A 27,969-nucleotide genomic window follows, 5' to 3' on the forward strand; every position below is an offset into this window, starting at 1 on the left:
CATTTCCGAGCAATCAGTGGTGTTAGTTTCAGCACAATAGCGCTGTCTGCTCTTAGTGGGCGGTCCTAGGCTGGAAGACAAAGACAGAGACCGCCCACCTGAGAGTAGAGAGTATAACTGTGCAGCAATGATTGCTCAGGAATGGTGGGGGCTAGAGAAAAAATTCCAACTGCATCAGAATCAGCGGAGTGGCACCTATGACAGGATGTAAGGATTCAAGGGATGGGGTAGATAGTGGAAGGTCCCCTTTAAAGGTAGTTTTCAGGCTAATCTTATTAATGACCTATATCAGATTGGTGTGGTCGAAAATCCAGCACCCCCACTGATCAGATGTTACAATGAGCCACCATTTTTTCCACTGCAGTGTGTATAGACCCTTGCCTAAAAAACAGGTGACACTAGACCCTCAATCCCATGGCCATTCTGCAACACCATTCTACGTGTAGTCTACTTTCTGCCCCACCTGGATTTGTTCCTAAGGACTTGTGGGAATCCCCAAGGTTAGGTCAGTCCAGTCATATACAGTGATACGCCTAGGTTGCAATTGGTGTATTACAGAAACATACAAGGATATATACATGGCTGCATTTGAGATGTTGCAGAGCAGAGTTTGTCATTGGTTACAACAGAAGAGCAAGATATATTCTATAACATACAGATGATCCAACACAAGAAACATTAAATAAATTAAAAAAAATTAAAAATGAACAATATTTGCTATTTACATGCTATTAAAAAGAGAACTGCTGAAGGCATATGGCATTTACTTACACAGTATGTCGCCAACTAGTGTTCAAAGTGTATAGCAATGTGCACGTCCACCTAATGAGTTAAGTGCTGGTGGACACACATGCTCAGTTGTTCTCCCCACAGCCAAGTGTCTGCATAGTGACTCATATGAAGGGGCTATACAGTCATCTGCCAGAGGGGGAAGGAGACTGATTTTGCCTAGAGATGATCACAGCAGCACTAGGGGAACACATGAAAGTGAACTATGATAAAAAGGGCTTTTTTTTATTGCTAGAAACACTACACATGACTTTAAAAAAAAGCTACGAACAGCCTTTCTGGGCGTAAAAATGTTTTTTTGGGATAACCCCTTTAAGAGCCAAATGTCAAATTCAGCTTCCAGTGCAACGAAAGAGACTCTATGAACAAAATAGGAACCCCACTTTAGCTGGGGGATTCATAAAGATGGACATGGTGAGATTTCTCAAAAGGATCAGGACGTAGTAAGTACCAACATAAAAAAATATATATAAAAACACCCCTTCTGACTGAAGCACTGGTTTCGACAAAGACAATACTAACTCGGGGGTGTTGATCGGTTCTCCGAAGAAACGAGATTCTATCCAACTAATGGAGAGTCCCTTAGAGAGTATGCAAAATAGGTCTCCTCCCAAAGGGAGAAAAACAGGATCGCCATCTATAGGTGGCGCTATAGAGTGATTCCATCCTTCTGGAGGAGAGCACGCGAGCAGACCGGGCTCAGAGCGAGTCTTATGTAAACAGAATTCATTCAACGTAAACTTAACGCTCTAAAAACAAGTATATATACAATTTTACCAGTTTTCCCCAGATTTGTGACATCCAGTGTTGATTTTGTTCGTACTCTGAGGCACTGTATATACCTAAAGGCAAACTGGTCAGTCTGTAGTCGTCTGAGTGACAGCTTGTACATAACAGTAGTGTAAACAGTCCTCCAATATAAGCCGCACGTGCTCGCTTGCAGCCTTGGGGGCGCTGTACAGCTTCACATTAAGTCTTCCTATGGCGTCTCGCCAGTAAGACCTGAGTAGTCATAGTCCAGCTCCGGCTACGTTGCAGCCGTCCGTTTGTGCAGTGACTGCTGTAAACATGGATGGAGAGGTTGATGCGTTGATCAGCATGAAGAATCCAGAAGTCTCTGCCTGACTCTCTTATCGTCCGTCTTTACTCCGTCATTGGTGGCCAGATCTGTAAAGGGTGGAACATAACGCAGTGTGAACCCAAACCAATGGCGTCATATCAGAAATCTCCCTCCCGCTCCGACACAAAGGATTACGTTTAATTACTGTACTTACACGAAGGAAATCGTAATCTCATCTCAAGTCAAAGGAAGTTTTCGTCATTTCTCCCCCCATACTACCTCTGATAACCTTTGGGGTTCTAGCCTGGAACGCTCTTTAATGTTACTACCCCTAAATCAGTCATGGGTTTTACTAGGGTTGAGTGATTGGGGAAGATCGGATCCCGATCGGCAATAGAGCAAATTTCGCGATCGGCTGGAAAATTATCAAAAATCGGATTTTGAAATCTCAAGATCGGCTCAACCCTACCATATACGTAATATACAATTAGGGTTGAGTGATTGGGAAAGATCAGATCCCGATCAGCGATCGAGCAAATTTCACGATCAGCAGGAAAATGATCGGAAGTCGGATTTTAAAATCAATCCTCGAGATCAGCTCAACCCTACTTGTTACTGTCATCTCTTCTCTCTGTAGATCCTCTAGTCACTCCAGGATTAAGGAATAGGGTGTGGGCACAAGAACTTTTCTTAATTTTAACATCCAATTTAGCAATCCCAGCTATCTCCGATCATCTCTCCCCCCAATACTGCCTGTGATAACCTTTGGGGTTCTAGACGGGAACTCTTCTTCAGGTTACTACCCCTCTTATCATCATAGTTTGTTACTTTCACCTCTTCACCCTATAGTGACCACAGGGATAAGAGGAAGGGTGTGGGCACAGGAACTTTTCGTTAGGTCACACCCTTTTACCATCATCTATCCCCCATACTGCTTCCAGTGACCCCAGGGGATATACAGGAACTTTTCTACATGTTATTCCCCCTCTTACCAATCTCAGCCTGTTATTGTCACCTGTCCCCACAATACTACCTCGGGTGACCTTTGGGGAACTATACAGGAACTCTTACGGCCCCTCTTATCATTCATGGGCTGTCATTGCATCTATATACAGTATTATATATCTCCTGGCTCAATATCAACTTGGACTTGAGTACTTGCTGTGGTGCACCCAGCGCCGCACCTCCCATGAGGCGACCTGAAGCGACCGCTTCAGGCGGCGCTATGCCAGGGCCTCGGGAGGGCGGCATTTTTGCTGACCTAAGCCAGTCCAGGACAAGCTGTCCTGGACTGGCTTAGCGTCACCGTGTCTGCAGCCCGGCACGGGAAGCGAGCGGTGTATTGGGGCGGCCCTGCTGGACGAAGCGCTGCTCCAGCGGCCGCCCCTCACACTCAGGCAGAGAGCAGGTCCTCTCCCTGCCTGCTTTCTGCCTGCGAACGCCGCTCGCTCCGCTCGGCCACGCCCCCTTTCCGGTCGACTCCACCCCTTCCACTTGGCCCCGCCCCTTTCTTGCGACCCCCGCCCCTCCTCGGGGGGGTGGGGGCGGCTTTCTGACGCTGCTTCAGGCGGCAGAAAACCCAGGTCCACCCCTGGGTGGACCTACCACTTGGCACCATCTAAGACTATAGTAATATACCCCTAACAACTACACTTTCAATACACAATCAAGCTGGCACTGTCTATGGAGGATATTTGGGTACATAAATGTAAAATTAAAGGAATCGTAATTGGTGGAGGAAAGCGGGCACGGGAGCAAAAACGTCTCCCTTTACCTTTAAGCTCAGTAGAATTTTTTTCCGCAGGCGGCAAAGCTTCGCTCTTAAATGCAGTCTTCTTTCCATCCACCGTGTCCGTCTTCACGGTGCCTAGCGTTGTCAGAAGTTGCATGGTGTCAAAGTCTTCTCCGTTGCCCTTCAAGTTCTCTAGCACCTTGAGGAATTTGTACGATTTCAGCTCGCTTACGTTTTCTTCTAAGAACAGAAGAAAGATGCTGAGGTCGTCGTAGTTCTTGGAGTGACACTGGTGGATGCTGAAGGTCGGCAGCAGCTCGTAGACTTTCAGGACGTTGGACAGCTTCCGAAACGGTACCAGCATGGTGTAGATGACGAAAGGCATGATAAAACAATAGACGATGAGGTTAATGTAACTCAGCAGGCGGAAGACGCCGACCGCGATCAGCTTGCATTGGATTAAGGACGGCAGCGTAGTGTCATTCTTCAGGATGCCGGTGCGGATGTTGCAGCTGAATTCATCGGTCAGGGAGAAGAGGCTGATGTAGTAGCCGAGGTAGATACAGGCCAAGAATATAATCACCAGTGTCAAGGAGCGGCAGATGAGATACTTGATGATTAGATTATAAGAGGTCTTCTTTGTCTTAAGATACTGTTCCACAAATGGGTACTTGAAGTATCCTTCCGAGATCTCCCAGGCGCTGCAGGTGAAGGTGCATTACATGTGTTAAGGTAACATCACGTTCAATACAAGTGGGTCCTTAACCCCTTAAGGACCAGCCTACTTTGAGTATTTAAAGGGATCCTATCATTGGATACCCTTTTTTTCTAACACGTAGGAATAGCCTTAAGAAAGGCTATTCTTCTCCTACCTTTAGATGTGTACCGCCGTTCGGTAGAAATCCGTTTTTTTTCTGTATGCAAATGAATTCTCTCGCAGCACTGGGGATGTCCCCAATGCTGCGAGAGAACTCTCAAGCGACGCCTCCATCTTCTTCTGGAACGGCCTCTCCCCGCGTCTTAGACTGCGACTGCGCATGCCAGCGGCCACAAGAAAATGGCTGCTTACTCAATAAGCTGTGTAAGCAGCCACAAGAAAATGGGCACTTACTGAGAAAGGGGCCATGCGCAGTCAGCTATGCCCGAGGCCTAGAAGATTGAAACCCAGGAAGGAAGAAGACGCGGGGAGAGGGTGTTCCAGAAGAAGATGGAGGCGTCGCTGGAGAGTTCTCTTGCAGCATTGGGGACGCCCCCAGTGCTGCGAGAGAACTCATTTGCATACCAAAGAAAACTGGGATTTCTACTGAACGGTGGCGCGGAGAAGACATCTAAAGGTAGGAGAAGAATAGCCTTTCTTAAGGCTATTCCTACGTGTTAGTCAGAAAAAAAAAGGGAATCCAATGATAGGATCCCGTTAGTATATGAAGGCTTGTTTTTTGCGGGACAAGTTGTGGTTTTTATTGTCAACATTTTTGAGGCATATAAAATTTTTTGGTTATTTTTACTAAAGCTTTTTGGGAAAGGAATGGCAAAAAAAATCTGTAAATCCCCCACCGCACACTATAAATAATATATATGGTCCCCAACAGCAGTTTTTTTTTTTTTTATACTGATCCACAAGATGGGAAATCTTACTGGTGGGCGTCCAACACCCCAAACACACCAGAAGCTACAGAACAGGAAGGGCCTTATTCAAGTAATAGCCACTACGGTACCCAGACACCAGCGCTATACAGCGGAGGGGGCTGCAACTCTCCACCTATTACATTTTACCCAATCCTGTACTGTATCTTCTGACACCCAGAGGCAGCCAATATGGAGAATCAGAGAGGGGTCCAAATGTCAGATCCTACCAATCAAAACTACTGAGGCTTGGCATCCCCCCTTAGACCTTATTCTATTTCATTATTTGTTTGCCATTTTTAATTCTATCTATTTTTGGGTACACACGGGGTATATTTAATGCCTCGATCATCATTGAATATGGTACTAAAGGGGTTAACTAGGTCAACTGGGTAAATTCCCAAACCCAGGTATGAACACAGCCCAGGAAAGAAAAGGGAAGACCCAAAATGCTGTTGCTGACGGAACAAATAATTGCCTAATTGTGTCTTCCTGCAGTCACCACTAGAGGGAGCTCACTGCCTACAGAATTATACAGGTCCATTTGAACTATATGAGGTATTCAGTAACCTCACTTTACCAGTGGCAGCAGAGAGCCAGGAAACATATCAATGTACTGTAGGGCTACGCAGGGGATTTGGAGCTCTGTATCAGGAAAACTAGACACTGAACCCCAGCAAAAAGAGATTTATGAAATTAAGATAAATAAATTATTTTTTTTTTTAATGTAGATTGTGAGCCCCATATAGGGATCACAATGTACTTTTTTTTCTTCCTATATTCTTATGGTAGAGTTGGAAGGGACCTCAAGGGCCATCGGGTCCAACCCCCTGCGAGTGAAGGTTTTCCTAAATCATCCCTGATTCCTATCAGTATGTCTTTGTAGAATGAGAGGAAATCCACACAAACATGGGGAGAATATACAAACTCCTTGCAGATGTTGTTCCTGGATGGGATTCGAACCCAGGACTCCAGCGCTGCAAGGCTGCTGTGCTAACCACTGAGCCACCGTGTTGAATAAGAATTTTGGCCCCATACAGTACATGAAGAATGTAAGACTTAAAAATGTTTGTGGCATCCTTAAAGGGGTTTTCCTATTGATGACCGATCCACAGCGTAGGTCATCAGTATGTGATCTCTCAGAGGGTCTGACACCCAATCCCCACACAGATCAGCTGTTGCTGGTGGATGGGCAGCATTGATCCTATACAAGTAATAAGAGTAGCGTCCGGTGGATGGGGCCGCTTGAACAGGAACAGTACTGCACATGCTCACTGTCCACTAGCAGCTCCTGACACCCAGAGGCTGCTGCAACAGCTATTCTGTGCGCGGTTCGGGTGTCAGACCCCACATATCACATACTGAGGACCTATCCCATGGACAGGTCATCAGTATGAAAACTTGATTTTGGGCCAGAAACCCCTTTAAGTTGTAAGGGCGGACATGTTACCTCTGGGATACGTTCTCGCTCAGTGTCGGAGATCCGGGCCCGTCTTTCTTGCTCTTGCCGTTCGCAGCTTTGATGGCTCGGTTGTAGGACTTGTCCAGCTCTTCCATGATAAATTTCAGGTCTGAGCAGAGATGAGGAGCTGCAGTAAATCTCCAGAACAAGGACGGCAGGTAGAGGAGAATGGCCACCAGGAGGAGGATGTACGGGAAGAACTGCAGGGGACAAGGAACAGAGCGATCATGGGCTGGATTGCATTTTACCTGCCTGATCCTGTTGTTTTCCAGAGGTAAGCGGCGCCGGAGAAGGCAGATGGACGCTTATCTCACCATTTTTTTTTGGCTGTTTATGGAGGAGTTGGAGCTGCGTAGGATCCCTGGGGACTGGGGCAGGGGTGTTCCCATGTTGCTATAAATGTCCGTGTTAATTCCAGTGATCAGCAGGGGGCGCTGGAGGTCAGGCCGCCTACCAATCTAATACTGACAGTCTATTCTAAGGACTGTCCACAGTGTTATACTAGAAAACCCCTCAGCAAGTCAGACACTGCCATCTAGTGTCATAGCTGTAAAAGTACACGGACAATGGTTAACAAATAATCTCAATGCAGATTCATTTAACCCCTTACAGCCAGGAATGGCGGATTTTTTATCTTTTTTTTTTTCCTTACATGCAGTCTGTAACTTCTGTCCTGATGTACTCATAAGACGCCATGTTTCGTACGGGATGAGCATATATCTTAGGCACCATTTTGGAGTTTGCATTTAAATGGAGTTTTGATTTTGGTGGTCAATTGTACATCCGTAGTAGTCTGATAGCCGGGACCCCCTCTACATCAGTTGTTTAAAGCCATAGGGAACACTGATCAATATGGTCACGCTCATCAGCCAAATGGTCTGGTCGAAGCTCTGTCCCGTTTATGTGAATGGGGCTGAGCTGTAATACCAAGCACAGCCACTAAACAAATATACGGCGCTGTGCTTGGTAAGTACAAGGAACACGGAACTGTGAAATACACACGTGGACAAAATTGTTGGTCCCCCTCGTTTAATGATAGAAAAATCCCACAATGGTCACAGAAATAACTTGAACCCTGTCCCTACTGTGACACATGGAGGAGGTTCTGTTATGTTTTAGGGCTGCTTTGCTGCGTCTGGCACAGGGTGTCTTGAATCTGTGCAGGGTACAATGAAATCTCAAGACTATCAAGGGATTCTAGAGAGAAATGTGCTGCCCAGTGTCAGAAAGCTTGGTCTCAAGGGTCTTGTAACAGGATAATGACCCAAAACACACAGCTAAAAATACCCAAGAATGGCTGAGAGGAAAACATTGGACTATTCTGAAGTGGCTTCTATGAGCCCTGCCCTGGCATCTGGAGAAGGCCCCTTCACACCCGAGACAACTGGAGCAGTTTGCTCATGAGGAGGGGCCAAAATACCTGCGGAGAGGGGCAGAAGTCTCATTGACAGTTACAGGAATCGTGTGATTGCAACGATTGCCTCAAAAGGTTGTGCAACAAAATATTACGGTAAGTTACTGAACCGTCATTTCTGTCCAGGCCCGTTTCATGAGGTGTTTTTTTTTTTTTTTTTTTTAATTCTGTTTGCGAAAAGCAAAGTCTGACTTCCATTTGTTCATTTTCATAGAATTTTTATTACTTTTGTCAGATTCCAGTTATTTCTGTGACCATTGTGGGTTTTCTTTCATTACACAAGGGGACCAACAATTTTGTCCACGCGTGTATGCGGTTGTGTGAATGTGGCACCTGAAATAATGTCGTACCTTGTGAAGCCACAGGGGGATGTTCCCGGAGTCGCTGTGTGACAAGTGCTTTTGCTGGACGGCTGCCCAACAGAAAGAGTCCACGTAGGCCGCCTGTCTCCAGGAGAAGCTGCTGGGGGCAAAGCAGGAGATCTGGGCACCTGCGGGCAAAACACAGAGCAATAATAGAATAATAATACATTGTATTTCTATAGCGCCAACATATTCTGCAGCGCTGTACAATTTGTAGGGTTCAAATACAGACAGAAAGATACATTACAAAGAAAGTCATTTCACACAATGGGACTGAGGGCCCTGCTCACAAGAGCTTACAATCTATGAGGTAGAGGGGGTGACACAAGAGGTAGCAGGGGCGGCATTGCTTATACAGAGGTCAGACACTTTTGTAATAGAGGTTACTGTCATTACACAAATAATACTGTATGAGCCGTCACCAGTCGTGTCCTGTAACATGTGGATGGAGCTTGGACCTATAAAGTTAGCATGAGATGGCATCATGTCATGTGGGGAAATGTGGGAGCGGGGACAGAGGAGGGATCATTTTAGGGATTCTAATGACGGTATGGAAGGGTTTACATTAGGAATTGTGATAGGCCTGTCTGATAAGATGCGTCTTATGTGTCCTTTAAAAGTTGGGAGGTACGGTATTCATCTCCAATTGTCTCACCTACCCAGTACTTCTACTGATGTCACATCACGCCTATAGAAGAGTGACCAGTAGGTGGCGATAGTGGTGTATTGGAATAGGGCTACGCAACGCTAAAGGAGGTGAGAGGGGCCCCCAGCATGTCAGTACGAGGGGTGGTGGGCCCAGGCGCTAACACAATAACAATCCAGCAAAGGACACCCAAATTTGAGGGGTACTATGGTCTACCTCTTAAGGACCCTCCAAATCATTTTATCTGGTTGCCCCAAGTATCTCAGTCACTGCCCAGCACTTTACTACTTCCCAATATAATCTCAGCTTTACCCTGCAGCTGCCACTAGAGGGAGCCGGCTACATAGACATTGTACAGCTCTCCATCAGTTCTATTGTGAATATATCTACACAGATACAGTATACACTGAGCTCCCCCTAGTGGTGGGAATATGTGTTACACTGAACTGGAAATTTTATAAAGGGGATATTATCTCGATTATAAAGTGGCATAGCTTTCAGTATGAGAACTAATCTAGGTTTGTAGATTTTGGCATATGCACCGGTTTGGGGCTACAATATAGCGACTCAATAGCTATATGAACAACCGCACACCAATGTAATAAATCCCCCCTCTATGTATAGACTGTGACTGTCCTCCTATGGGAACATATTGGTCTTCTATGGGGTCTCTTATATTTATAATAGTCCCCTCGTGCTTCAGGTTGACACAGATTGTATATCGGATCCAGACCTCGCTCGCCATATTGTGTGAATGTGGGCAGGAGAAAACTGAAAGCCAGGGACTGGTGAGTAAGGGGTTCACTTTTATTTTTCACCTTAGCCTCCTACCAGAGATCTGTAATTCCTAGACAAACCCTTTAAAGCTGAGGTACGATACGCCAATCTTTGCGCCAATGTGTGCCTGGACTGACCTACAGCTCTCCTCATACACCGCCCTCTAGTGCTTACTGCTAGTCACTACTACAACACTAGAGTAATATGGGAAAACCTATTAATATTAGAAGGGGGGTCGACACAAGACGTAGAAGTGCTTGTACAATGGTCTGGCCATCTTTATAAATCAAAGTACGTGTAAGGGTCCATGAGAACATGGCACAGGCGGCACATGGATGATATCGTTGTGTTGCCCGTGCCCTCCATGGACCCATACATATCAATATGGAGCCTAGGCTGCAAAACTGAAAGGAACCAGACCCGTCCTGTAAGAAGCACGGCTAGTACAAAGACAAAGGATATGGTCATGTGTATGGAGGGTCATACGTATAAAGCATCATGTATGTTCAGGTATGAAGAGCATTTACATGCATGGAGTATAGGGCTTTATACACATGACCGTGGGCAGCGTATGGATCCGTAAAAACGTTCCTTCCACAGGACAGGACCCAGAATCCAGGACTATCCCGCTGAATCTGGGATGGTTGGGAGATGCTAAAGAGAACCGAATGTTGCTCTTGTGCTCGCCACACTTGGTCCTGTCTATAGGGCAGTGTTAGGTCGTGCAGTGACTATGCGGCCCGAGAATAATTATGAATTCTGATGAGATCTGAGGACAGAACGCAGCTTTGTACTTTATGTAGTGGTGTCAGGCAGAGGCCAAGCAAACAGGCCTTGTTTACAGGGGTAAGACCGACGGCCTACACAAGGGAGGATTGTACTGATCATATGACAGCGGGACAAGCCATGGATAATCACATTAGAGACAGTCACCACATCCAGATTTATATTAACTCAATAGTGGAGAGACGTGAGCAGAATACCATCTGTCATCTAAGGCCATGTTCACATCTGTGCTGTAGTTCCCTTGTGTTACCAGTGTTTGCATCAAAAGAACAGAAAAACTGATATACACAGATCCTTTGGCATCCCTTCCATTTAGGATCATGTTTTAGACGGAGAGAAAAAGTTGTGCAGGACCTTTCCCTCTCTTTAGAAAACAAACAAAAAACGGATCCACGTCGGAAAGTAGCAGAGCCATGTTTTGGGGGTTCTGCTTTTAATACTCATGTCAATGGCAGACAGATACAAACAAACAGAAAGCAATTCATTTATATCTATCTATTCATCCAGTTTTAGTCAGTTCCATTTTTTTGGAGTGAAAAAAAAAGCCAGATTTGGGGCGATCACCTGTTAGATGATCAGCTGAATGTTGGGGATGAGAGATCAGTCGATCGTCGGGGCGTTGGGAGATCGGTCGATCGTCGGGGCGTTGGGAGATCGGTCGATCGTCGGGGCGTTGGGAGATCGGTCGATCGTCCGGGCGTTGGGAGATCGGTCGATCGTCGGGGCGTTGGGAGATCGGTCGATCGTCGGGGCGTTGGGAGATCGGTCGATCGTCGGGAGATCGGTCGATCGTCGGGAGATCGGTCGATCGTCGGGGCGTTGGGAGATCGGTCGATCGTTGGGGCGTTGGGAGTTCGGTCGATCGTCGGGGCGTTGGGAGATCAGTCGATCGTCGGGGCGTTTTGAGATCAGTCGATCGTCGGGGCGTTGGGAGATCAGTCGATCGTCGGGGCGTTGGGAGATCAGTCAATCGTCAGGGCATTGGGAGATCAGTCGATCGTCGGGGCGTTGGGAGATCAGTCGATCGTCGGGGCGTTGGGAGATCAGTCAATCGTCAGGGCATTGGGAGATCAGTCGATCGTCGGGGCGTTGGGAGATCAGTCGATCGTCGGGGCGTTGGGAGATCAGTCGATCGTCGGGGCGTTGGGAGATCAGTCAATGATCACTATTCATCCGGTTTTGGTCAGTTCCATTTTTTTGGAGGAAAAAAAATAAGCCAGATTTGAGGCGATCACCTGTTAGATGGTCAGCTGATTGTTGGGTATGGGAGATCAGTCGATCATCCAGGGTTGGGAGATCAGTCGATCTTCAGGGAATTAGATCAGTCAGTCAAATGGGTTAGGAGATCAGTTGATCGTCGAGGCATTATGAGATCAGTCAATTGTCAGGGGGTTACGAGATCAGTCAGTCACATGGGTTGGGAGATCAGTCGATCGTCGGGGCGTTGGGAGATCAGTCAGTCAAATGGGATGGGAGATCAGCTGAGTGGGTTAGACATCGGTTGATAGGGTTAGAGATTGGTTGTTTGTCTAGAGTTGGGAGATTACAGAAGTCGAATGTGTGCCAATCAGAAAATGGTATTAGGTATGAGAAGTAGGATGCTGATCAGCAGATGACTGCCAGAAGTATTTGTGTTCATCAGAACATGATTATGGCTTAAAGAAGCCAGCCATGTGATCTGTTGATCATTGGGTGGGTTAGAAGAGCCAGATTTCTGGCGATCAGATGATCGACCTAAAGGAAGTAGAACCTAGAGATGAGCGAACACTGTTCGGATCAGCTGATCCAAACACCACTCTCCCATAGAAATGAATGGAAGCACCTGGCACGCAGACTTTGCCGGCGGCCGGCCGCTTAACCCCCCGCGTGCTGTCCGCTTCCATTCATTTCTATGGGAGCGTGCTGTGAGAGTGCTGTTCGGAACGGCTGTTCCGAACAGTGTTCACTCATCTCTAGTAGAACCCAATCAAGACTGATTTTCAAGGGTAAAAGAGGTGGCATTTGTGCAGATCAGATGATGGTCTGAACAAGCTTGTGATCGACTAATAGTTCAGGCTTAGAAAAACAGATTGATCAGATGATCTTTGGAGTTTAGAGAAGCCAGATTTGTGGAGATCACATGATCAGAGAGGGTTAGCGATACACTTGAGAGCATCGGCCAATCTTTAGGAATTAGTAAAGCCAGATTTCTCGGGAGCTTCGGATTGTTGGGGGTTAAAGAAGCCAGATTTGTGGTGATCAGTTGATTGTCGTGGTAGTAAAAGCCAAGTCTTATATTTAATATAACACTTTCTGTCCTCATAGGTCAGTAACCTAACTGGCTCCTAGTGTGAACAGCGTTGGTCTAAGCTTTGGATGATCTGACTACCGTATGGACTATTCCTGGGGGATCCATTTGTTTTGCAAACAGAGTAATATCCCCGGGGACAGAAGCTGCCGTCTGGTATCCGCAGGTGATTTACAAGCAGGTAGTGACAATGTCAAGACAAAAGTTGCAAATCAGAGGATTAACTACTAGAGGCCAGGGACAACATGACACCAGGTTTGGGGCCATGTCACGCCAAGGTGCGGACACGATGTAGCCCTCAGAAGTGCTCCATCATGGGGGTATATCCTAATGCGTCGTATGGAGAGGGGTTGTCATGGGGAGACGGCTTCTTCAAGGGCAAGTCCAGTCGAAATTATCTTCTGATATGTTAATGGTTGGCCCTGTTTGAACTTGCAATGGAGTCCAGGGCGCGAATCACTCTGCCCGATTATTTGGCCTGATCAGTTGGCAAAAGCAGTCGTAGAAAATCAGGGGACAGAAACGGAAGGAGAATGTGAGGCAAAAAATTGCAAAACCGGATACAGGTAGGCGAGGGGTTACCATAAACAAGCCGAGGGATACTTAACCCCTTACTCCCTCGCTGCTCCGATACTTGGTCACTGCTGTTCTCTGCCTGGATCTGTTGACAGGTAACAGCATGGGGCACGGGTCTCTTCCCCCCTCACCATGATGACGGGCTGATAGAATATTTACCCCAGCCTCTATAAATACCCCATACATTTATGTACCAGACATGCAGCGATTATCATTTATTATTCCTGCCCGATGGCGAGCGAGGTAGGACACAATGTGACTGCCATCCCTGCGTGACGTTGTCTTTGTCAATATCCATTCTGTCTGCGACCTTGGTAATAAATTTATATTTAATAAAGAATCAAGACTGGAAATTAGTTTAATTTTAAAAGCGGAACATTTTCATTTTGCAGTATGGCGGCATCCTGCTGGCGGGATGAAGAATCGCTAAATGCAACCTTGACGTCAAGACAAATGGCATGGAAAGACTGGTACAGATGAGCTCCATGGTCAGACGGTTATTTAAGCCTCGGTTAGACAGACTTTTAATGCCTTACATTAACCCTATCAATGCTGGCAATGACTTAAAGTAGACCTGTCAGGATGAGCTGGTACACCAAAATATACCACCATATGTGCCCGCGTTAAAAATACTCACTCAACGGTTGTACATCTTGGCTTCAGTGCGCATGCGCCTAAGGTCTACCGCAGTATACGTCCCCGGCTTTACTGTACAACTGCACAAGAGCCAGAGAGGAGTCCAATGAGACTTATCAGGTGCATCTCTAGGCAAGTATAAAGGTTTGTTTTTGGAACATGGTTGCAATGGGGCTATATAGGGGTCCATAAAGGACCTGTGGGTGGTTTAGTGACCCAAATCGACCCAACAGATTCCCAGCAGGGTCCCGATTTTTACAGGAGCAATGCAATCTCAGTAAAGGCGGTCATAAAACTTAGATACTTGTTTGGTTGACAGCCACTCCTTCTTACCACGCCATACACGTACAGGGCCATCTTGGCTAAGTGTGCATGTGTTCTTAAAAGGGGAGGGGAATTAGCTGCTACCAGAGACTTTGGGCAGTGGTTTATGTTCCTTGAGAACAACAGGATCAGGTATGTTGAACTCCAATGTGTGCAATCCTCATTCTAACCCCAAACATCTGCCAGACACCCCCATACACATTAGATGGTTGGCCAGTCCCACAAGCTTGGGTGCCATTTATCTAAGTAAGACCACTGTTAGGGTATGTTGACCTGGAGGAAAAGGTCGCGGAAACCTTTTCCGACGTGTGAACGTTCCGCGCCACGTGCCGCAACGGAATGCCGATGCAACATCCTGCTCTTGTGTAGGTCCGAATGAATGGGACTACACGGGTGCGTGCCTCGAGCCAGAGTCCGCGGCAAGATAGGGCATGTCGCTTCTTTTTTCCACTACTAACTAGTCAATGGGACTTGACATGACTTGAAGTCAATGGGAGCCATTTTTGGCAGCGGATTTTGAGGCGGATTGCATGTCAAAATCCGCTGCCAAAAAACTCTGTGTGAACTAGCCCTTAAGGGGCCCATTCAAATGGCGGAAAATGAAGAGAAATTTGTGGCAGTTTTCCGCTTCAGATTGCGCTCCACTTTCCAGGACTGTGCATCTCGCAGCGGAGAGCCAAAGCAAAGTTTCGGATGTCCGCCATGGGTTTATGGGCCGATTAGTGTTAGAAACAACGAGACTCCTCAGCAATAGTCTCACGCCCCGGGTTCTGTGGAAAGATCGAGGAGGACACTTCTTATTCCAGTGCCCTATTGTTGCCTCCCAGTAGGAGCAGATTGTGCCCGGAATTTGGAGCCAATTCTGGGGCAGAATCAACATCAACTCCAAAAATGTCCTTGTGAAGTTACCTTAAGGCTGTGTTCACACGGAAGAATTTGCAGCGGATTTCGCCACCGAATTCGGGTCAGATTCCTCCTGGAATTCTCCTCCCATGGATTTCAATAGGAGGCAGAGATCGCAGCAGGACGCGGAAAAAAAAGAAGTGTCGTGCTCGATCTGTGGCTCAAGACTCCCTGCAGATTAGGCCCATTCACCCGCCACCCTGACGCGGCTAGACCACGGCGAAAACGAAGAGGAATTACATCTCATTTTCTGCGTGTGAGAGAAAGAAGAGAAGTTTGAAGAGACCTAGCGTCTTAGATTCTGCTCCACGTTTCCAGCCCCGTGTTCTTTTAGCAACAGAACAGAGTCTTAGGGTACAATACCACATGGCGCCAGATGGACAGGCCAAACATGAAGCTTAAAGTTAATCTGTCAAGAGAGTCCTGGTCCTTGTTTCAAGGAACCAACTTTTACTCTGAAGAATTCCGAAGGGCTGCGATATTTCATCGGCATAAAGTAGTGACCAGCGCCTTTATTTCTAGCGGTGTTTTTTTTTTTATCGTATTTTATTTTTCAGAAACTCTGCTGCACAATGCTGTGCGAGACGTCATGAGCTGCTGGCTCCCCCTACAGACTTCCTGCTGATTGACAGCTTTCTCCCTGTATACCATATAGGGACAAGGCTGTCAATTGCCGCTCTTCAATATAAAGAATGCTCACAAGTCTTTAGCGTTTCTGATATGGAACAAAAGCCAGAAAAAAAAGACCGTATCCAGAGCATGTCACCTTTATATAAAGAACACCCCAGCTAAAAAATATTTAAAAAACCTCACTGTGGGAATGAGATACCATAAGATAAGATATTTTATTCTGCTGCATTTTTGGAACAGTCAAATAAGTTGCAATGTATGGCTTCAGCTTTATCCCCTTGGTACAGAACAGGAGAGAAGTATTTGGCAGTCTGGGGTCCATCTACGGTTCCCCTGGGACTGTGAGAAAACGGCACGAAATTCCATAAAATTCACTAATGGACCCAGGCCTCAAAATGGACTAGAATTGGACCAGTCCTGTTTTGTCCCCAGAGCTCACGACCCCTGTGATGATATATAGTCGTGTGTATGGGGCCGTAAGAAAAGAATAGGACAGCGTGCTAGCCGTCAAAAACCCTGCAGGGTTGTGTGAATGGGGGCAAAGTGCAAGCAAACATGGCTGCTGCTTCATTCCCTCCTATGGAGCTGCCAGAGATCAGCGTTGCGGCGGTCACACAGAAGTGAATAGAATGGAGACAACTCATGCATACAACCATTTCACTAACCTGGTGCACTCAGTGGGAACTTCCAGGTCCCCATCCTCCCGATTGTTGGGGGTCCATGATGGCAGCAGATTACACTGTGTGGAGGCCACTATGGAGCAGATTGGACTGTGTGGGGGTCACTGTGGAGCAGATTGGACTGTGTGGGGGCCACTGTGGAGCAGACTGGACTGTGTGGGGGCCACTGTGGAGCAGATTGGACTGTGTGGGGGCCACTGTGGAGCAGATTGGACTGTGTGGAGGCCACTGTGGAGCAGATTGGACTGTGTGGGGGCCACTGTGGAGCAGATTGGACTGTGTGGGGGCCACTGTGGAGCAGATTGGACTGTGTGGGGGCCACTGTGGAGCAGATTGGACTGTGTGGGGGCCACTGTGGAGCAGATTGGACTGTGTGGGGGCCACTGTGGAGCACATTGGACTGTGTGGGGGCCACTGTGGAGCACATTGGACTGTGTGGGGGCCACTGTGGAGCACATTGGACTGTGTGGGGGCCACTGTGGAGCACATTGGACTGTGTGGGGTTCACAGCGGAGCAGAAATCTCTATAAAGCCCCATTCACATGACCGTATTTTGCAAGTCCGTAATTGTCTGCAATTGTGAATCCGAACATTATTAAGGTTAAATTCCCGTGGGTTTTGGGGTGCAATTTGGGCACTCGGTCTCTAAAAGGTTCGCCATCACTGTTGGGGGTGATCACTTGAATTGGAGCCGAGCTGCGACACGGCCACAACACAGCGTAGAGCAATACCTCAATATCTTCTATAGTAGAATACACAAATGTGACCTATGTATTGTGGCACAGTGCACTATATATCAGTAATGTAGCTCCCTGAGTGTCTATTACAGCATAATCCGGGGCTCTGTGCCAGGAGTGCGGCTCGGACAGGTCCTGGCAGTCTATCAGAAAATCCTGGCACAGCTCTTATCGACTACAACAACAAGTTCAAGGAAAACCACATACTGCAATAATACCGCAAATACACCCTGCGGCCATATCTGCTGCAGTGACTGCGTAATATATACCTAGGGCCTCTATGGGCTGCCCTTCAGGGTCTGAACAGGCGACTATACTATATATCGTGTTCACAAAATGTATTCGTATGACCGTGACGTGTAATTCACATTCACTGCAGAAATTTATTTCTATAATACTTGTTAAATTTGTCAAAGGCAAATCCGTGACATGTGAACTGGATCAAATAAGCAGGAGAATGCGGCCAAGTCCCCGACGTGTGCAGATATTAACCCAGGAGCCGGAATGACCGCTTGTCAAGATCACGTGGAGCCGAGCCATGAATGTATAGAATGTCCTGATCACATACACACGGGGCGCGGCTCCGGCGCTGCACCCACCGGGGTGAGAAAAACACAGAGACCGCACGTGGCCTCGGGAAATGACAGCAAACTGAGAGGTGAAAACTGTACACGTCCTGACATCTGGAATCTGACTTAGCAGACGTGACTGGCAATGTATTTTGCGTTTTGTTTTTGTTTTATTGGCCTGGGATTCGTTTTGCACCCTTTATAGAGTTTAGGCCAACCATACCCACCCATACACCGCAGATGTCTAATGGTGGGGGAGCACAGCCTCAGGAGGAAGGAGGTCCTCTACATGTCAAATGTGGCTCTCTCCACTGAGATCTATGGAAACAGTCAGTTGGTTGTGGGTGGGGGGGAACTATATAGACCCCTAAGCTTAGTACAGGTGTCTATACAGGCACAGTACCAATAGCTATCAGGGGCTCCATCGTGGTGCACTAGGACTTAGGCTTGGTTCACATCTGTGCCGGAGTCTGTGTTGCAGCAGAAACTGACAAAAATCGGAACAGAGAAAAGTCAGAGGACTGCCGGGGTCTGCTGGGTAAAAGATGATTGGACTATCCACAGGACGGGATAAGTGAATGATCACTGGGGGTCCCCCTTAAGGTATGTTCACACAGAGTTTTTTGCAGGCGAAATCCCATTCACTTAAATGGGAGCCACCCGCTAGCTAGCGAGAAAAAGAGGCACATGCATTATCTTGCCACGGATTCCGCGGCTGAGTCAGCCGCGGCGTCCGCAGCTCGAGACTCACTCCCGATTAGGCGCATTCATTTGGGCTAGCTGCGCAAGGAATTCACACGGTGGAAAAGGTTTCCGCCATGTGAACAGACCCAAGGCCTCCTTGTAAATGGAGCACCGGTGTGCTGGTGTGACTGGCGCTCTATTCACTTCTATGGGGCTGTAAGTACACAAGCACACTGGCGCTCCATTCACAAGGAGGCCTTAGCAGGACTTTCAGTCCCCTGTCCTCCTGATCACTGGAGGACCCAGAGAGCGGACACTTATCCCCTGTCCTGTAGATAGGGTACAAGTGTCTATATTGGCTTTGGGATGTGGTGTGCCCTTCAGACTGCCTTGTGTGTGCTCTCCTCCCCATCTACAGCCTGCGTGATCTGCCCTTACCTGAAGACTCAGATGCTTTCATCCCTGGCCACAGTCTGATGGACAGGGTAAAACCTCTGAGAGTAGAGGAACGTGACATAGCCAGGAGCAGCGTGCTGTCAAATCTAAGGTCAGATTCACCAAGACAGCCAGCTAAGTACAGCAGCTACACAGACTATACAGCAGCAAAAGTGGGGCTATTTATAAAGCTGCTAGGACTCAGTGCACATTTCGACTTAGCCCCATGTTACCCTATACATAGGATATCTGTTCACCCATCAGAAGCCAACAATGTTGTCTTTAGGGTATGTTCACACTGAGTATTTTGGAGAGTATTTTGAAGCGGAATTTGCCTCAAAAAACACATCCCATTCATTTCAATGGGAGTCGCTAGCTTTTTTTTTTCCGCTAGCTTTTTTTTTCCACTAGCGGAAAAGAGAAGCGAGCTTTCCTATCTTCAAGCAGATTCCGCCTGGAAAAACCCATTGAAGTCAATGGAAGGTTCAAAAACCGCTAGTGCTTTTTTCCAGGCCCATGTGCTGGAGTAAAGAAAACCAAAAACTAAAAAAAGCCTCAAATAATGCTCCAAAAAATGCATTAAAAAACTATTTCCGGATCCATTCACTCGGAGGAAAATGGTGAGGAATTTGGCGTGGAATTTTCCATGCTGAAAATAAAGCCTCCCATTGATTTCAACAGGTTCTGCTAGCTTTTTTTTCCCCACTAGCAGAATTTTCCACTAGCAGAACCCATTGAAATCAATGGGAGGATTTATTTTCAGCGTGGAAAATTCCACGCCAAATTCCTCACCATTTTCCTCCGTGTGAATGGGCTCTCATAATTCCTGAAGCGGATTTTTCCTCTCCAAAAAAACTCTGTGTGAACATACCCTTAAGCTGGGTTTGCAGGGGAGTTTTTTGGACCGGATTTTGACACGGTGGCCACCTCAGAATCCAGTCCAAAAAAAACGGCTAGCCGCAACTGGATACCGGTGCAGTGCATACAATGCACCAACATCCAGTCACGGCGTTCCACTCCGGATTTAACCTTAATAATGTGCAGATCCACAATTGCACACAATTACAGACCTGCAAAATATGGTAATACGAATGGGGCTTTATAGAGCTTTCTGCTCCACTGTGACCCCCACACAGTACAATCTGCTCGACAGTGGCCCCTACACAGTATAATCTGCTCCACAGTGACGCCCACACAGTCCAATCTGCTCCACAGTGGCCCACACACAATACAATCAGCTCCACAGTGGCCCCCACACAGTACAATCAGCTCCACAGTGACCCCCACACAGCATACAGTCAGCTCCACAGTGACCCCCACACAGCACAATCAGCTCCACAGTGGCCCACACACAATACAATCAGCTCCACAGTGACCCCCATACAGAACAGTCAGCTCCACAGTGGCCCCCACACAGTCCAATCTGCTCCACAGTGGCCTCAAGATAGTACAATAAGCTCCACAGTGACCCTCACACAGTCCAATCTGCTCCACATTGGCCCCCACACAGTATAATAAGCTCCACAATGGCCCCCACACAGTATAATAAGCTCCACAATGGCCCCCACACAGTATAATAAGCTCCACAATGGCCCCCACACAGTCCGATCTGCTCCACAGTGGCCCCCACACAGTATAATCTGTTCAACGGATGGGTGCCCAAAGAGAGGGCTCTGAGTGCCACCTCTGGCATCACGGGTATAAGGTATGGGTTTGGCCATAAATAACACTGCGGGATACCCCTTTATATTTTGCATGGCACAAACAATAAAAGCTATCAGTACAAAGGTGATGGCAGCCTGTAAACCTCAGACGTTGTGACTCAATCTAAGCCGGGGTTATTCCGTGCCAGGACATAATCACATCAGACCACACACCCATTCATCATCGTGCCCTTCTTGCTGCCCATTATTGTGGTTACGACAGGATCCGCAGCGATGGCAGAGGCAGATGAAACCCTAATATATAAGTATCACCCACATACCGCCAGAAGAAACTTCCTAGAAGTCTAATATTAGACGTGGGTGAGAACAGATTAAGGATTAGCGATTCCTCCCACTGGTGACATGTCTGATAATTATATGATGTAACACCCGCAGCGGGTTATATAACCGCAAGCGAAACCACGTACAAGACACCCAGAGAGACCTAAGACTTGTCACAGCTGGGGGGCTGCTCCACTTTCTGCAGAGGTCTATGACAGTCCCTATACTGACTCCTATAGTATATGGTTTCCCCCGTTCCGACCAGCTGTCGTTTCCCGGAGACGTAACTTTCACTTCAGTGTTTTTGCGGATTAGTTCATTCATTTCCATTCATCCCTCCTCCCCAAATTAAAGGGGGTTTCCAGTTCCCTAACCACGAAAAAATCTGTGTAAAATGTAAATGGTGTTTAGTACCATAAATCTTGTATTACACAGGAATATTACCATAAATATTGTACTCAAGGGGAATTCTGCACTGATCAGAGATGGTACGGATGAGGTCAATGTAACTAATACATACATGTACTCCATGGGGTACACAGGGGGTAGGAGACAGGGCGCTTAGATTTGGCTTACTTCTATAGCGCCATCATATTCTGCAGCATTGTCAACGCTGGCCCAAGCAGTAATAATAATCCTATAATCCTATATAAACAATATTCTTATATAACAAAGTATCAGCACAGCAGCAACAATAACAATAATACCGCCATACATCAGAGCACCTAAACAGTGCCAACAGTACTCCTATGCAGAATACTCCGTGACAACAGTACTCCCATACAGAGTAGACAGTGACAACAGTACTCCCATAGATCTCAGTAGCCAGCAATGACAAAACTAATCCTAAACATCAGAGTAGCCTTTTACATAAATACAACCATACATTTGAGTACCCCATAACGAGAATACACCCATACAGAGTTGCCAGTGACAACAATACACCCATACAGGGTACCCCATGATGACAGTACTCCCATACAGAGTACCCTGTGACAACAGTACTCCCATACAGAGTACCCCATGACAACAATACACCCACACAGAGTACACCGTGACAACAGTACTCCCATACAGAGTACCCCGTGACAACAACACACCCATACAGGGTACCCCATGATGACAGTACACCCATACAGAGTACCCCGTGACAATAGTACTTTCATACAGAGTACCCCATGACGACAGTCCTCCCATACAAAGTACCCAGTGACATCAATACTCCCACACAGAGTACGCCGTGACAACAACACACCCATACAGGGTACCCCATGACGACAGTACTCCCATACAGAGTACCCCGTGACAACAGTACTCCCATACGGAGTACCCCATGACAACAGTACTCCCATACGGAGTACCCCATGACAACAGTACTCCCATACAGAGTACCCCGTGACAACAATACACTCATACAGAGTACACCGTGACAACAATACACCCATACAGAGTACACCGTGACAACAATACACCCATACAGAGTACCCCGTGACAATAGTACTCCCATATAGAGTACCCCATGACAATACTCCCATACAGGGAACCCCATGACAACAATACACCCATACAGAGTACCCCGTGACAACAGTACTCCCATACAGGGAACCCCATGACAACAATACTCCCATACAGAGTGCCCCGTAAAAACAATAAAACCATAGAGAGTACCCCGTGACAATACAGGGTACCCCATGAAAACAATGTTCCCATACAGAGTACCCCGTGACAACAATACTCCTATGCACCAGAGAATTCAGAGACAAAAATACTCCCATACACCTAAACAGTAACATCAACAACACTATTGCACAGGCCAGAAAACACAGAACAATACTCCAATACAACGTATACATGTGTCATAATAACAAAATCCTCTCAAGGTACATTACCACCTACATATTACACAATGACAATATTACTCCCATACATCAGAGTACCTACACAATGGCTATAATAGCAGGATCAAGAGGAGTACCCGAAGTGTGACAACAATGCTACCATATAGTGAGTATCTACTGTATGTGATGATAACATTCCCATACACCCAAATGTCTACACAGTGATGACAATAATCCTACATGGTGGCGTTGTTACACACAGACTGTACACCCAAAGGAAACTTAACTGTGAACAAGAATACTACTATAAACCAGAGTACCGATACCGGGCTGTAGCAATATACCAGGAGATGGGTATAAAACACCCAAACAGTGGAGTGGTCCCATACATCCAAGTAGAACATACTCCTATACCTACACATGGACCAATTAACTATAAACCCGTGTAACCACACGACAACAATATTTCTATACCGCAAGGTAGTAAGAGACGTATAATCAGTGACAACACCAAGAAATCCCTACAGGACTGTATACGGTATAGAATCAACAATACTACTGCACGTATACACATTATAACACTCATATACAGCGGAGCACAAACACGACGACAACAATCTCTCTGACCTTGGACACTGTACACATTACCAACCATACGCCAGTCACTAGTACGACACTATGACAACAATCCTCCCATATATATCGCCTAGGTGTCAACAACAATGTGTAGTATTCACACTACTACAAAAGCAACCGCAATCCCTCACCATGGACTTCCTAGAAACACCTACACAGCAACTACAATAATACAGCAGACCCTACACCACAGAGCGTACCTACAGGACAATACCGTCATACGGCGACGTAACTACAGTATGTAGCCTACGCACCAACAACTACAGGCAGACAGCCCACATACCGACAACTACCAGCAGACAGCCCACACGCCGACAACTACCAGCAGACAACCTTCATGCCGACAACTACCAGCAGACAGCCTACACACCGACAACTACCAGCAGACAGCTGACACAGTGACAACTACCAGCAGACAGCTGACACAGTGACAACTACCAGCAGACAACCTTCATGCCGACAACTACCAGCAGACAGCCCACACGCCGACAACTACCAGCAGACAGCTGACACAGTGACAACTACCAGCAGACAACCTTCATGCCGACAACTACCAGCAGACAGCATACACGCTGACAACTACCAGCAGACAGCCTACGCACCAACAACTACAGGCAGACAGCCCACACGCCGACAACTACCAGCAGACAGCCTACGCACCAACAACTACAGGCAGACAGCCCACACGCCGACAACTACCAGCAGACAGCCTACAAACCGACAACTACCAGCAGACAGCCTACACGCCGACAACTACCAGCAGACAGCCTACACGCCGACAACTACCAGCAGACAGCCTACACGCCGACAACTACCAGCAGACAGCCAACACGCCGACAACTACCAGCAGACAGCATACACGCCGACAACTACCAGCAGACAGCCTACACGCCGACAACTACCAGCAGACAGCCTACACGCCGACAACTACCAGCAGACAGCCTACACACTGACAACTACCAGCAGACAGCCTGCACGCTGACAACTACCAGCACACAACCTACGCTCTGACAACTACCAGCAGACACACCGACAACTACCAGCAGACAGCCTACATGCCGACAACTACCAGAAGAGAGCCTACACACTGACAACCATGACACCGGGTGCTGAAACCCCCAATTAATGGAGTCTCCACAATGTACAGGGTAGTAGTCCCTGCCGGAAGTCCATCACCCTCTGTTTATATAAAATGACAACAATCCCTGATACTGTAGGATAACACTTCTGGTCACCATAGGATAACACCTACTGTTAATGTATAATGAGCAAACCATGTCACTGCAGGATAACACTCCTTGTAGCTAGAAGATAATGCATCCTCTTATTGTACAATAACACCCCCTGTCACTATAGGATAACACTCCCTGTCACTATAGGATAAGACTCCCTGTCACTATAGGATAACACTCCCTGTCACTATAGGATAACACTCCCTGTCACTATAGGATAAAACTCCCTGTCACTATAGGATAACACTCCCTGTCACTACAGGATAACACTCCCTGTCACTATAGGATAAGACTCCCTGTCACTACAGGATAAGACTCCCTGTCACTATAGGATAACACCCCCTGTCACTATAGGATAACACTCCCTGTCACTACAGGATAACACTCCCTGTCACTAAAGGATAACACTCCCTGTCACTACAGGATAACACTCCCTGTCACTATAGGATAACACCCCCTGTCACTAAAGGATAACACTCCCTGTCACTACAGGATAACACTCCCTGTCACTATAGGATAACACCCCCTGTCACTATAGGATAACACTCCCTGTCACTATAGGATAACACCCCCTGTCACTACAGGATAACACCCCCTGTCACTACAGGATAACACCCCCTGTCACTACAGGATAACACTCCCTGTCACTATAGGATAAGACTCCCTGTCACTATAGGATAACACTCCCTGTCACTACAGGATAACACTCCCTGTCACTATAGGATAACACCCCCTGTCACTATAGGATAAGACTCCCTGTCACTATAGGATAACACCCCCTGTCACTATAGGATAACACTCCCTGTCACTAAAGGATAACACTCCCTGTCACTATAGGATAACACTCCCTGTCACTACAGGATAACACTCCCTGTCACTACAGGATAACACTCCCTGTCACTACAGGATAACACTCCCTGTCACTACAGGATAACACTCCCTGTCACTATAGGATAACACTCCCTGTCACTACAGGATAACACTCCCTGTCACTACAGGATAACACTCCCTGTCACTGTAGGATAACACTCCCTGTCACTGTAGGATAACACTCTCTGTCACTGTAGGATAACACTCTCTGTCACTGTAGGATAACACTCCCTGTCACTGTAGGATAACACCGCCTGTCACTGTAGGATAACACTCCCTGTCACTATAGGATAACACCCCCTGTCACTATAGGATAACACCCCCTGTCACTATAGGATAACACCCCCTGTCACTATAGGATAACACTCTGTGTATTTATTAACATCATCATATTATAACTCCTCCTGTCACTGTAGGATAACACTCTGTGTATATGATAACTTTCCATGCCACCATATACTGTATATGATAGAGCCTCCTGTCACTGTATCACCCCCATGTCATTGTAGTATAACACCTCCTGTCACTGTATGCCCCCCATGTCACTGTAGTATAACACCTCCTGTCACTGTATGCCCCCCATGTCGCTGTAGTATAACACCTCCTGTATATAGTATAACACCTCCTGTCACTGTATGCCCCCCATGTCATTGTAGTATAACACCTCCTGTGTGTAGTATAACACCTCCTGTCACTGTATGCCCCCCATGTCGCTGTAGTATAACACCTCCTGTCACTGTATGCCCCCCATGTCGCTGTAGTATAACACCTCCTGTGTGTAGTATAACACCTCCTGTCACTGTATGCCCCCCATGTCATTGTAGTATAACACCTCCTGTGTGTAGTATAACACCTCCTGTCACTGTATGCCCCCCATGTCGCTGTAGTATAACACCTCCTGTCACTGTATGCCCCCCATGTCGCTGTAGTATAACACCTCCTGTGTGTAGTATAACACCTCCTGTCACTGTATGCCCCCCATGTCACTGTAGTATAACATCTCCTGTGTGTAGTATAACACCTCCTGTCACTGTATGCCCCCCATGTCGCTGTAGTATAACACCTCCTGTATATAGTATAACACCTCCTGTCACTGTATGCCCCCCATGTTGCTGTAGTATAACACCTCCTGTCACTGTATGCCCCCCATGTCGCTGTAGTATAACACCTCCTGTATATAGTATAACACCTCCTGTCACTGTATGCCCCCCATGTTGCTGTAGTATAACACCTCCTGTCACTGTATGCCCCCCATGTCGCTGTAGTATAACACCTCCTGTATATAGTATAACACCTCCTGTCACTGTACGCCCCCCATGTCACTGTAGTATAACACCTCCTGTATATAGTATAACACCTCCTGTCACTGTACGCTCCCCATGTCACTGTAGTATAACACCTCCTGTATATAGTATAACACCTCCTGTCACTGTATGCCCCCCATGTCACTGTATTATAACACCCCCTGTATATAGTATAACACCTCCTGTCACTGTATGACCCCCATGTCACTGTAGTATAACACCCCCTGTATATAGTATAACACCTCCTGTCACTGTACGCTCCCCATGTCACTGTAGTATAACACCTCCTGTATATAGTATAACACCTCCTGTCACTGTATGCCCCCCATGTCACTGTATTATAACACCTCCTGTATATAGTATAACACCTCCTGTCACTGTATGCCCCCCATGTCACTGTATTATAACACCCCCTGTATATAGTATAACACCTCCTGTCACTGTATGCCCCCCATGTCACTGTAGTATAACACCTCCTGTCATTGTATGCCCCCCATGTCGCTGTAGTATAACACCCCCTGTATATAGTATAACACCTCCTGTCATTGTATGCCCCCCATGTCACTGTAGTATAACACCCCCTGTATATAGTATAACACCTCCTGTCATTGTATGCCCCCCATGTCGCTGCCCTATACCGTGGTGCGCCCTCAGCCCCGCTCCCATTGTCTGCCTCAGGTGGGCACCAGACGGGGCGGGGCTTGCAGCTGTCTTTGTGTCTTTGGGCACCACTCACCCATAGTGATCTCCTGGGCGAAGGCCAATGAGATGAGCAGCAGGGGCAGCCCCACAGCGATGCACGACACGATCTTGTCCACCGCCAGCTCCAGCCGCAGCCCCTTGTACTTGGACTCGGGCGGCTCCTTCAGTAGGAAGTCTGAGAACACGTACTCGGTGGCGATGTGAGCGATGGCCATGTCTGACGGGCGGCGGGTCACCGGGACACTGAGAACAATCACACCCGGCTCACCCGAGCCATACTGTCCCCTCGT

At 47.2% G+C, this 27,969-nt stretch overlaps 1 protein-coding gene across 1 annotated transcript; it reads right to left on the minus strand.

Annotated features, from left to right (window-relative positions):
• Window positions 1-120: 120 nt before the first annotated feature.
• On the minus strand, window positions 121-27,969 carry PANX1 (pannexin 1). Its single transcript, XM_075266137.1, has 5 exons — window positions 27,714-27,969; window positions 8,431-8,570; window positions 6,655-6,866; window positions 3,624-4,282; window positions 121-1,956 (listed from the first exon to the last, which is right to left on the minus strand). The coding sequence occupies exons 1-5, from the start codon at window positions 27,892-27,894 to the stop codon at window positions 1,883-1,885; spliced, it is 1,266 nt and encodes a 421-aa protein (XP_075122238.1). The 5' UTR covers window positions 27,895-27,969; the 3' UTR covers window positions 121-1,882.

The sequence above is a fragment of the Leptodactylus fuscus genome, chromosome 2, assembly GCF_031893055.1.
Source record: "Leptodactylus fuscus isolate aLepFus1 chromosome 2, aLepFus1.hap2, whole genome shotgun sequence".
NCBI classification, from domain to species: Eukaryota; Metazoa; Chordata; class Amphibia; order Anura; family Leptodactylidae; genus Leptodactylus; species Leptodactylus fuscus.